The 12,146-nt window shown below is 55.6% G+C and overlaps 1 protein-coding gene across 1 annotated transcript in view; it reads right to left on the reverse strand.

The window, feature by feature from the left end:
- Positions 1 to 12,146, reverse strand: part of COL27A1 (collagen type XXVII alpha 1 chain) — a 1,232,768-nt gene that overhangs the window by 543,884 nt on the left and 676,738 nt on the right. Inside the window, exon 18 of the mRNA XM_078646681.1 lies at positions 8,521 to 8,574. Coding sequence (XP_078502807.1) covers positions 8,521 to 8,574 — 54 coding nt within the window. The remainder of the gene's footprint in view (positions 1 to 8,520; positions 8,575 to 12,146) is intronic.

Below are 12,146 nucleotides of genomic sequence, written 5' to 3' on the forward strand. Positions count from 1 at the left end.
CTCATAGAGGACTGAGGGGTCTCACAGAGGACTGAGGGGTCTCACATAGATCTCGGAGGCCTTACATAGGTCCCTGGGAGCTCACATAGTAGTGAAGACTGTATAAAGGTCTGTGGGGGACCACAGAGGACTAAGGGGCCTCACAGAGGTCTCTGGGGGTCTACAGAGGACTCAGGGTTTGACATAGGTCTCTGGGGCCTCTTAGAGGTCTCTGGGGGCTCACAGAGAATTGGGGGGGCTCACATTGGTCTCTGGGGACTCACACAGGACTGAGGGGTCTTGCATAGGTCTCTGGGGGCTCATAGAGGAGTGAGGGGCCCCACATAGGTCTCTGGGGGCCTGTAGAGGTCTGTTGGGGCTCACAGAGGACTGACGGCCACACAGAGGTCTCTGGGGGGGGTCACAGAGGACTGACGGCCACACAGAGGTCTCTGGGGGGGGTCACAGAGGACTGACGGCCACACAGAGGTCTCTGGGGGGGGTCACAGAGGACTGACGGCCACACAGAGGTCTCTGGGGGGGGCACAGAGGACTGAGGGGCCTCACATCAATCAATCAATTAACCACTCTGCATTTGCAAAGCACACCTCTGTCACCCCAGGGCTGTCTGGGGGCTGCGTCTCAGTCGTGAAGCCAGGTTTGAGCCCCTCTCTGAAGTCTGCCAGCGAGGGGACCGTCCAGAGCCGGTGGGGGAGGTTGATCCAGGTCTTTGCTGCGATGTTGGAAAAGGAGTGGCTGCCGCTGTGGATGTGGCGGATGTGGGGGGGTGAGGGCGAGTGAAGAGGAGCGCAGGTGTCTAGTGGGTTGGTGGAAGTTCGATGGTTGAGGTAGGCAGGTCCTAAGTTGTGGAGGCCTTTGTAGGCATGAGTGAGGATCTTGAACGGCACCTTTTTGGGTGGGGTGCCAGTGGAGGTGTCTCAGGTGGGGGGTGATGCGGGTTTGTTTGGGGAGGTCCAGGATGAGTCAGGCTTCGGCATTCTGTATAGTCTGGAGTCTTCTGAGGAGCTAGATGGAGATGCCGGTATATAGGGTGCTGCTGTAGTCGAGCCAGCTGATGACAATGGCCTTAGTGACGTCTTTATGGTGTTGGGTGGGATCTATCTAAAGATTCTGCGAAGCATGCAAAGCGTGTGGAAGCAGGAGGAGGCGACTGTGTTAACTTGTCGTTTCATGGTCAGTTGGCTGTCGAGGATAATGCCGAGGTTGCGTGCATGGTTGGTCAGTGGGTCCAAGTGTTCTGCAGGCCACCAACTGTGGTCCCGTGCATAAGTGTTCTTCCCGAAGATCAGTACTGCAGTTTTGTTGGGGTTGAGTTGGAGAAAGTTGTCTCTCATCCATTTGACTACGTTGGTCATGGCTTTGCAGAAGTTGGTTTTGATGCTGGATGGGTCCTTGGTAAGCGAAAGCATCAGTTGAGTGTCTACAAAGAAGATTATGTTGCGTCTGTGGGATCTGAACATTTCTGCAAGGTGCGTCATATGTAGATGTTGTACAGGGTGGTGCTGAGGGATGATCTTTGCTGAAAGCTGCAGACAATGTCTTTAGCTGTGGAGATGAAGGGATCCAGTTGGATGCTCCGTGTGCGTCCTCTAAGGAAGGAGGCGATCCACTTGAGACGATATGGCGAATGCCTCTGGTGTGGAGTCTGTTTAGGAGGGTGTTGTGGGAGACTGTCGAACACTGCCGAGAGGTTGAGGAGGATCAAGGCCACCATTTCTCCATGGTTGAGGAGTGTTCTAATGTCTGTGGCAACAATCAGCGCGGTCTCAGTGCTGTGGGTGGCACAAAATCCTGATTTGGAGCTTTCAGTAGATGGGTTTATTCCAGGAATTCAGTGAGCTGTTGGTTGGTGGCTTTCTCGAGAACTTTAGCCGTGAAGGGTAGCAAAGAGATCGGACAATAGTTTTTGAGATCGTTTGGGTAAGCAGAGGCTTTCTTTAGGAGGGGTATGAGACCCCTCCTGAAGGAAACCTCCACTGACCCCAATGATCCAAAAAATGATAGTCTGTCTGGACGCTTCCATCTGTCCGGGAAGGTTGCTGTGGAGATGGAGGTGTAGAGGATGCTGGTGAGCAGCGTACTGATTGGGTTCATTACAAGTTTGTAGAGGTGGTGGGTGCCCCGGAGTGGATCATGTTGACTTAGGTGGTCGGGCAGTGAGCTATGACCAGTTGGTGATGGTGTGGCTGATGTTTGCTGGTAGGCAGAGCTCGTCAGGGTTGATGGTGGTGGGTTGGATGTTGAAATTGTTGTAGATGTTGGTGATCTTACTGTGGAAGTAGCCTGACAGGGTATCGCCGAGTTCTTCGGAAGGGTAGATGGTGTCCTCTTTGGCTTTCGGGTTGGAGAGTTTTTTTGACTATTTTGAAGAGTTTGTTTGAGTGGATAGAGATGCGGGTGGCGATGGCAGCTTTCTTGGCTTCTTTGATGTGCCGGTGGTAGTTGCTGAGGTCTGTTTATTGAGCAGCTCTGTCGGCAGGGTTCTTGGTGGCGCGCCATTGTTTCTCCAGTTGGTGGCAGTTACCCTTATGGTCCTGAGTTCTGGGGTGTACCAGCTGGCATGTTTTGGCCTCTTGTTGGTTTTTATAGGTTTCGGCTTATAGAGGCCAGAGACTGCTCACACAGGTCTCAAGAGGGCTCACAGAGATCTCAGAAGGTTCACTTACATAAGAGAGTGCTTTGGGGACTCCCTGAGATCTGAAATTACTCTGAGGTCTGATAGGGTTTACTGTGGTCTGAGAGGTCTCACTGAGGTCTGAGAGGGCTCACTGAGGTTTGAGAGGGCTCACTGAGGTCTGAGAGGGCTCAGTGAGGTCTGAGTGGGCTCACAGAGGTTCGAGAGGCCTCACTGAGGTCTGGGTGGGTTTATTGTGGTCTGAGGGGGCTCACTGAGGTCTGAGAGGGCTCACTGAGGTCTGAGAGGTCTCACTGAGGTCTGAGAGGGCTCACTGAGGGTTGAGAGGGCTCACTGAGGTCGGAGACAGCTCAGTAAGGTCTGAGAGGGACACTGAGGTCTAAGAGGGCTCAGTGGGGTCTGACAGGGCTCACTGATGTCTGAGAGGGATCACTGAGGTCTGAGTGGGCTCAGTGGGGTCTGAGAGTGAAACTGAGGTCTGAGAGGGCTCACTGAGGTCGGAGTGGGCTCAGTGAGGTCTGGGAGGGATCACTGAGGTCTGAGTGGGTTTACTGAGGTCTGAGAGGGGCCACTGAGGTCGGAGTGGGCTCAGTCTGAGTGGCCTCAGTGAGGTCTGAGAGGGATCACTGAGATCTGGGGCAGTCACTGACGTATGAGAGGGATCACTGAGGTATGAGAGGAATCACTGGGGTCTGGGAAGGCTCACTGAGGTATGGGAGGGATCACTGAGGTCTGGGAGGGCTCAGTGAGGTATGAGAGGGCTCAGTGAAGCCTGAGAGGGCTCAATGAGGTATGAGAGGGCTCAGTGGGGTCTGAGAGGGATCACTGAGGTCTGAGAGGGATCACTGAGGTCTGAGAGGGCTCAGTGGGGTCTGAGAGGGATCACTGAGGTCTGAGAGGGATCAATGAGGTATGAGAGGGCTCAGTGGGGTCTGAGAGGGCTCACTAAGGTCTGAGAGGGATCACTGAGGTCTGAGAGGGCTCAATGAGGTATGAGAGGGATCACTGAGGTCTGAGAGGGCTCAGTGGGGTCTGAGAGGTATCACTGAGGTATGCGAGGGCTCACTGAGGTCTGAGTGGGCTCACTAAGGTCTGAGAGGGATCACTGAGGTGTGAGTGGGCTCAGTGAGGTCTAAGAGGGATCACAGAGATGTGAGAGGGCTCAGTGAGGTCAAAGGGATCAGTGGGGTCTGAGAGGGATCACCGAGGTATGAGAGGGATCACCGGGGTAAGAGAGGGATCACTGAGGTATGAGAGGGACACCGGGGTAAGAGAGGGATCACTGAGGTATGAGAGGGATCACTGAGGTATGAGAGGGTTCAGTGAGGTCTGAGAGGGATCCCTGAGGTATGAGAGGGATCACTGAGGTATGAGAGGGATCAGTGGGGTCTGAGAGGGATCCCTGATGTCGGGGAGGGATCCCTGAGGTCTGAGAGGGATCACTGAGGTATGAGAGGGCTCAGTGGGGTCTGAGAGGGATCACTGAGGTCTGAGAGGGATCACTGAGGTCTGAGAGGGATCACTATGGTCTGAGAGGGATCACTGAGGTCTGAGAGGGATTACTGAGGTCTGAGAGGGATCCCTGAGGTCTGAGAGGGCTCAGTGGGGTCTGAGAGGGATCGCTGAGGTATGAGAGGGATCAATGAGGTCTGAGAGGGCTCACTGAGGTCTGAGAGGGATCACTGAGGTCGGAGAGGGCTCAGTGGGGTCTGAGAGGGATTGCTGAGGTCTGAGAGGGATCACTGAGGTCTGAGAGGGATCACTGAGGTCTGAGAGGGATCACTATGGTCTGAGAGGGATCACTGAGGTCTGAGAGGGATTACTGAGGTCTGAGTGGGCTCAGTGGGGTCTGAGAGGGCTCACTGAGGTCTGAGAGCGATCCCTGAGGTCTGAGAGGGCTCAGTGGGGTCTGAGAGGGATCGCTGAGGTATGAGAGGGATCACTGAGGTCTGAGTGGGCTCACTGAGGTCTAAGAGGGATCACTGAGGTCTGAGAGGGCTCAGTGGGGTCTGAGAGGGATTGCTGAGGTATGAGAGGGATCACTGAGGTCTGAGTGGGCTCAGTGAGGTCTGAGAGGGATCACTGAGGTCTGTGAGGGCTCAGTGAGGTCTGAGAGGGATCACAGAGGTATGAGAGGGATCACTGAGGTATGAGAGGGATCACTGAGGTCTGAGAATGATCACTGAGGTATGAGAGGGCTCAATGAGGTCTGGGAGGGATCCCTGAGGTCTGAGTGGGATCACTGAGGTCTGAAAGGGATCACTGAGGTCTGAGAGGGATCCCTGAGTTATGAGAGGTATCACTATGGTCTGAGAGGGATCACTGAGGTCTGAGAGGGATCACAGCGGTCTGAGTGGGCTCAGTGGGGTCTGCGAGGGCTCACTGAGGTCTGAGAGGGATCCCTGAGGTCTGAGAGGGCTCAGTGGGGTCTGAGAGGGATCACTGGGGTCTGGGTGGGCTCAGTGGGGTCTGAGAAGGATCACTGGGGTATGAGAGGGATCAGTGAGGTCTGAGAGGGATCACTGAGGTCTGCGAGGGTTCAGTGGGGTCTGAGAGGGATCACTGGGGTATGAGAGGGATCAGTGAGGTCTGAGAGGGATCACTGAGGTCTGAGAGGGATCACTGAGGTCTGAGTGGGCTCAGAGGTGTCTGAGAAGGCTCAGTGGGGTATGAGAGGGCTCAGTGGGGTCTGAGAGGGATCACTGAGGTCTGAGTGGGCTCAGAGGGGTCTGAGAAGGCTCAGTGGGGTCTGAGAAGGCTCAGTGGGGTCTGAGTGGCCTGAGTGGGGTCTGAGAGGGACCACTGAGGTCTGAGAGGGATCAATGAGGTCTGGGGGAGTCACTGGGGCTGTAGGAGGGTGCTGAGGTATGAAAGGGCTCACTGAGGTATGAGAGGGCTCAATGAGGTCTGGGAGGGATCACTGAGGTCTGGGAGGGATCACTGAGGTCTGAGTGGTATCAGTGGGGTCTGAGAAGGCTCAGTGGGGTCTGAGAAGGCTCAGTGGGGTCTGAGTGGGCTCAGTGGGGTCTGAGAGGGATAAGTGGGGTCTGAGAGGGATCGGTGGGGTCTGAGAGGGATCGGTGGGGTCTGAGAGGGCTCAGTGAGGTCTGAGAGGGAGGGATCAGTGGGGTCTGAGAGGGCTCATTGGGGTCTGAGAGGGATAAGTGGGGTCTGAGAGGGATCACTGAGGTCTGAGAGGGCTCAGTGGGGTCTGAGAGGTATCACTGAGGTCTGAGAGGGCTCATTGGGTCTGAGAGGGATCAGTGGGGTCTGAGAGGGCTCATTGGGTCTGAGAGGGCTCAGTGGGGTCTGAGAGGGATCACTGAGGTCTGAGAGGGATCAGTGAGGTCTGAGAGGGATCAGTGAGGTCTGAGTGGGCTCAGTGGGGTCTGAGAGGGATCACTGAGGTCTGAGTGGGCTCAGTGGGGTCTGAGAGGGCTCATTGGGGTCTGAGAGGGATAAGTGGGGTCTGAGAGGGATCACTGAGGTCTGAGAGGGCTCAGTGGGGTCTGAGAGGTATCACTGAGGTCTGAGAGGGCTCATTGGGTCTGAGAGGGATCAGTGGGGTCTGAGAGGGCTCATTGGGTCTGAGAGGGCTCAGTGGGGTCTGAGAGGGATCACTGAGGTCTGAGAGGGATCAGTGAGGTCTGAGAGGGATCAGTGAGGTCTGAGTGGGCTCAGTGGGGTCTGAGAGGGATCAATGAGGTCTGAGTGGGCTCAGTGGGGTCTGAGAGGGCTCATTGGGTCTGAGAGGGATCAGTGAGGTCTGGGAGGGATCACTGAGGTCTGAGTGGGATCAGTGGGGTCTGAGAGGGATCAGTGGGGTCTGAGATGGCCCAATGAGGTCTGGGAGGGATCACTGAGGTATGAGAGGGATCACTGAGGTCTGAGAGGTCTCACTGAGGTCTGAGAGGGATCACTGAGGTCTGAGAGGGCTCATTGGGGTCTGAGAGGGCTCAGTGGGGTCTGAGAGGGAGGGATCAGTGGGGTCTGAGAGGGCTCATTGGGGTCTGAGAGGGATCACTGAGGTCTGGGAGGGATCACTGAGGTCTGAGTGGGCTCAGTGGGATCTGAGAGGGCTCAATGGGGTCTGAGAGGGATCACTGAGGTCTGAGAGGGATCACTGAGGTCTGAGAGGGATCACTGAGGTCTGAGAGGGATCAGTGGGGTCTGAGAGGGATCACTGAGGTCTGAGAGGGCTCACTGAGGTCTGAGAGGGATCACTGAGGTCTGAGAGGGATCAGTGGGGTCTGAGAGGGCTCAGTGAGGTTTGAGAGGGCTCACTAAGGTATGAGAGGGCTCACTGAGGTATGAAAGGGCTCACTGAGGTCTGAGAGGGCTCAATGAGGTATGAGAGGGCTCACTGAGGTCTGAGAGGGATCACTGAGGTCTGAGAGGGCTCACTGAGGTATGAGAGGGATCACTGAGGTCTGAGAGGGCTCACTGAGGTATGAAAGGGCTCACTGAGGTCTGAGATGGATCACTGAGGTCTGAGAGGGCTCAATGAGTGATGAGAGGGCTCACTGAGGTCTGAGAGGGATCACTGAGGTCTGAGAGGGCTCACTGAGGTCTGAGAGGGATCACTGAGGTCTGAGAGGGCTCACTGAGGTCTGAGAGGGATCACTGAGGTCTGAGAGGGCTCACTGAGGTATAAGAGGGATCACTGAGGTATAAGAGGGCTCACTGAGGTATGAGAGGGCTCACTGAGATCTGAGAGGGCTCAGTGAGGTCTGAGAGGGCTCAGTGGGGTCTGAGAGGGCTCACTGAGGTCTGAGAGGGCTCAGTGAGGGCTCTGAGAGGGATCAGTGGGGTCTGAGAGGGCTCATTGGGGTCTGAGAGGGATCAGTGGGGTCTGAGAGGGATCAGTGAGGTCTGAGTGGGCTCAGTGAGGTATGAGAGGGCTCACTGAGATCTGAGTGGGCTCAGTGAGGTCTGAGAGGGCTCAGTGAGGTCTGTGAGGGCTCTGAGAGGGCTCATTGGGGTCTGAGAGGGATCAGTGGGGTCTGAGAGAGATCAGTGAGGTCTGAGTGGGCTCAGTGAGGTATGAGAGGGCTCACTGAGATCTGAGTGGGCTCAGTGAGGTCTGAGAGGGCTCAGTGAGGTCTGTGAGGGCTCTGAGAGGGCTCATTGGGGTCTGAGAGGGATCAGTGGGGTCTGAGAGGGATCAGTGGGGTCTGAGAGGGATCACTGAGGTCTGAGAGGGATCAGTGGGGTCTGAGAGGGCTCATTGGGGTCTGAGAGGGATCAGTGGGGTCTGAGAGGGATCACTGAGGTCTGAGAGGGATCACTGAGGTCTGAGAGGGATCAGTGAGGTCTGAGAGGGCTCATTGGGGTCTGAGAGGGATCAGTGAGGTCTGGGAGGGATCACCGAGGTCTGAGTGGGATCAGTGGGGTCTGAGAGGGATCACTGAGGTCTGAGTGGGCTCAGTGAGGTCTGAGAGGGCTCAGTGGGGTCTGAGAGGGATCAGTGGGGTCTGAGAGGGCTCAGGGGGGTCTGAGAGGGATCAGTGGGGTCTGAGAGGGCTCATTGGGGTCTGAGAGGGATCAGTGGGGTCTGAGAGGGATCATTGATATCTGGGGGAGTCACTGGGGCTGCAGGAGGGCGCTGAGGTGTGAGAGCTCTCAGGTGTCTGAAGGGGCTCACAGGAGTTGAGGCGCCTTAGAGAGGTTTGAGGGGGTCCCCTGTAGTCTAAAGGAGCCCCCTGAGGTCTCACTGAGGCGTGAGAGAGGTCACCGAGGAATGAAGGGCAGTCTTGAAGTCTGCAGGCTCTGCTGATCTACCACAGGTCATAAACGCCCCAGGATACCAAAGGTGGAGCTGCTGCGGGCTCAAAGCAGCGGCAATAATCACAGACAGGGTAAGAACAACGTTGGCACATACATACCACAAGGCCAGCTTTCCCCCGCACTCCGGGCAAACCAGGCAGCCCCGGACTCCCCTGCAAAGAAGAGAAGAGAAGAGAAGAGACTTAGAACAGATGCTGGAGCCCAAGAGGAGGCTAGCATGCTCGGTGACCCGGAAGGAACGCTGCTAGGGTCACAGCCCTGGCCCCCCACCCTGCCAGGGTATGAACCCAAGAGGAGGCTAGCATGCTCGGTGACCCGGAAGGAACGCTGCTAGGGTCACAGCCCTGGCCCCCCACCCTGCCAGGGTATGAACCCAAGAGGAGGCTAGCATGCTCGGTGACCCGGAAGGAACGCCCCTGGGGTCACAGCCCTGGCCCCCCACCCTGCCAGGGTATGAACCCAAGAGGAGGCTAGCATGCTCGGTGACCCGGAAGGAACGCTGCTAGGGTCACAGCCCTGGCCCCCCACCCTGCCAGGGTATGAACCCAAGAGGAGGCTAGCATGCTCGGTGACCCGGAAGGAACGCTGCTAGGGTCACAGCCCTGGCCCCCCACCCTGCCAGGGTATGAACCCAAGAGGAGGCTAGCATGCTCGGTGACCCGGAAGGAACGCCCCTGGGGTCACAGCCCTGGCCCCCCACCCTGCCAGGGTATGAACCCAAGAGGAGGCTAGCATGCTCGGTGACCCGGAAGGAACGCTGCTAGGGTCACAGCCCTGGCCCCCCACCCTGCCAGGGTATGAACCCAAGAGGAGGCTAGCATGCTCGGTGACCCGGAAGGAACGCTGCTAGGGTCACAGCCCTGGCCCCCCACCCTGCCAGGGTATGAACCCAAGAGGAGGCTAGCATGCTCGGTGACCCGGAAGGAACGCCCCTGGGGTCACAGCCCTGGCCCCCCACCCTGCCAGGGTATGAACCCAAGAGGAGGCTAGCATGCTCGGTGACCCGGAAGGAACGCTGCTAGGGTCACAGCCCTGGCCCCCCACCCTGCCAGGGTATGAACCCAAGAGGAGGCTAGCATGCTCGGTGACCCGGAAGGAACGCCCCTGGGGTCACAGCCCTGGCCCCCCACCCTGCCAGGGTATGAACCCAAGAGGAGGCTAGCATGCACCCTGACCCTGACTCCAGAGCCTTTAGACCCTGCGCCACCAATGCAAGCAGCAGTAAATATTACAGGAGTGTGACCCATATACCAAATCAGGACTGGGTAAGGAAGGTGCATCCAAGAAACAATGTCCCGATAGGTAATGATGTACAGTCAATTAATTATGCATGCACATAGCATTGCTAGCATGCTGTTCACTCTTTCACTTGCGTCGCCACTTTCACTACAGTCACTCTGTTAGAGCACCAAGTTTTGTATGGTTGTCACTAAATTGATTTGATGCAGTGCTGCTCAAAGCTGTGTACTACTGGCCGTGAACTTGCATCATAAAATAAGATGATTAACTGTCTTGTTTCAATTCAAAGAGTGTTCCCCTTGTTCCTTGCTAGCAATGCTATGCGCATGCATAATTAATTGACTGTACATCATTACCTATCGGGACATTGTTTCTTGGATGCACCAATGCAAGCAGGGCAGGGGTGAGAGGTCAAGGATCCATGCCAGGGGCCTGAGCCCTCCTCACCTGAGGCCCAGTCAGGGGCCCCGGGCCCCTGGGGTCAGGCACATCAGAGGCAACAGAGTGCCACTCTAGCACCAAAGGGCAGTCTCACGGAGACAGCAGAGACCTGGAGCGAGCTCTAGAACACAAGGAGCAGTCTCAGAGAGACAGCAGAGACTAGAATCATTCTCACAAAGGAGGGAGCGTTCTCACAGCGACTCTACATAGAACCCAAGGAGGGAGCGTTCTCACAGCGACTCTACATAGAACCCAAGGAGGGAGCGTTCTCACAGTAACTCTAGATAAAACCCAAGGAGGGAGCGTTCTCACAGTGACTCTAGATAGAACCCAAGGAGGGAGCGTTCTCACAGTGACTCTAGATAGAACCCAAGGAGGGAGCGTTCTCACAGTGACTCTACATAGAACCCAAGGAGGGAGCGTTCTCACAGTGACTCTACATAGAACCCAAGGAGGGAGCGTTCTCACAGTGACTCTAGATAGAACTCAAGGAGGGAGCGTTCTCACAGTGACTCTAGATAGAACCCAAGGAGGGAGCGTTCTCACAGTGACTCTAGATAGATGCCAAGGAGGGAGCGATCTCACAGTGGCTCTGGATAGAACCCAAGGAGGGAGCGTTCTCTCAGTGACTCTAGATAGATGCCAAGGAGGGAGCGTTCTCACAGTGACTCTAGATAGAACCCAAGGGAGCGTTCTCACAGTGACTCTAGATAGATGCCAAGGAGGGAGCGTTCTCACAGTGGCTCTGGATAGAACCCAAGGAGGGAGCGTTCTCTCAGTGACTCTAGATAGATGCCAAGGAGGGAGCGTTCTCTCAGTGACTCTAGATAGATGCCAAGGAGGGAGCGTTCTCACAGTGACTCTAGATAGAACCCAAGGAGGGAGCGTTCTCACAGTGACTCTAGATAGATGCCTAGGAGGGAGCGTTCTCACAGTGACTCTAGATAGAACCCAAGGGAGCGTTCTCACAGTGACTCTAGATAGAACCCAAGGAGGGAGCGTTCTCACAGTGACTCTAGATAAAACCCAAGGAGGGAGCGTTCTCACAGTGACTCTAGATAGAACCCATGGAGGGAGCGTTCTCACAGTGACTCTAGATAAAACCCAAGGAGGGAGCGTTCTCACAGTGAATCTAGATAGAACCCAAGGAGGGAGCGTTCTCACAGTGACTCTGGATAGAACCCACGGAGGGAGCGTTCTCACAGTGACTCTAGATAAAACCCAAGGAGGGAGCGTTCTCACAGCGACTCTAGAGAGAACCCAAGGAGGGAGCGTTCTCACAGTGACTCTACATAGAACCCAAGGAGGGAGCGTTCTCACAGTAACTCTAGATAAAACCCAAGGAGGGAGCGTTCTCACAGTGACTCTAGATAAAACCCAAGGAGGGAGCGTTCTCACAGTAAATCTAGATAGAACCCAAGGAGGGAGCGTTCTCACAGTAAATCTAGATAGAACCCAAGGAGGGAGCGTTCTCACAGTGACTCTGGATAGAACCCACAGGGAGAGCGTTCTCACAGTGACTCTGGATAGAGCCCAAGGAGGGAGCGTTCTCACAGTGACTCTAGATAGAACCCATGGAGGGAGCGTTCTCACAGTGACTCTAGATAAAACCCAAGGAGGGAGCGTTCTCACAGTGAATCTAGATAGAACCCAAGGAGGGAGCGTTCTCACAGTGACTCTGGATAGAACCCACAGAGGGAGCGTTCTCACAGTGACTCTAGATAAAACCCAAGGAGGGAGCGTTCTCACAGCGACTCTAGAGAGAACCCAAGGAGGGAGCGTTCTCACAGTGACTCTACATAGAACCCAAGGAGGGAGCGTTCTCACAGTGACTCTAGATAGAACCCATGGAGGGAGAGTTCTCACAGTGACTCTAGATAAAACCCAAGGAGGGAGCGTTCTCACAGTGAATCTAGATAGAACCCAAGGAGGGAGCGTTCTCACAGTGACTCTAGATAGAACCCAAGGAGGGAGCGTTCTCACAGTGACTCTACATAGAACCCACGGAGGGAGCGTTCTCACAGTGACTCTGGATAGAACCCAC

The sequence above is a fragment of the Lissotriton helveticus genome, chromosome 5_2 (assembly GCF_964261635.1).
Source record: "Lissotriton helveticus chromosome 5_2, aLisHel1.1, whole genome shotgun sequence".
In the NCBI taxonomy this organism is placed as follows: domain Eukaryota; kingdom Metazoa; phylum Chordata; class Amphibia; order Caudata; family Salamandridae; genus Lissotriton; species Lissotriton helveticus.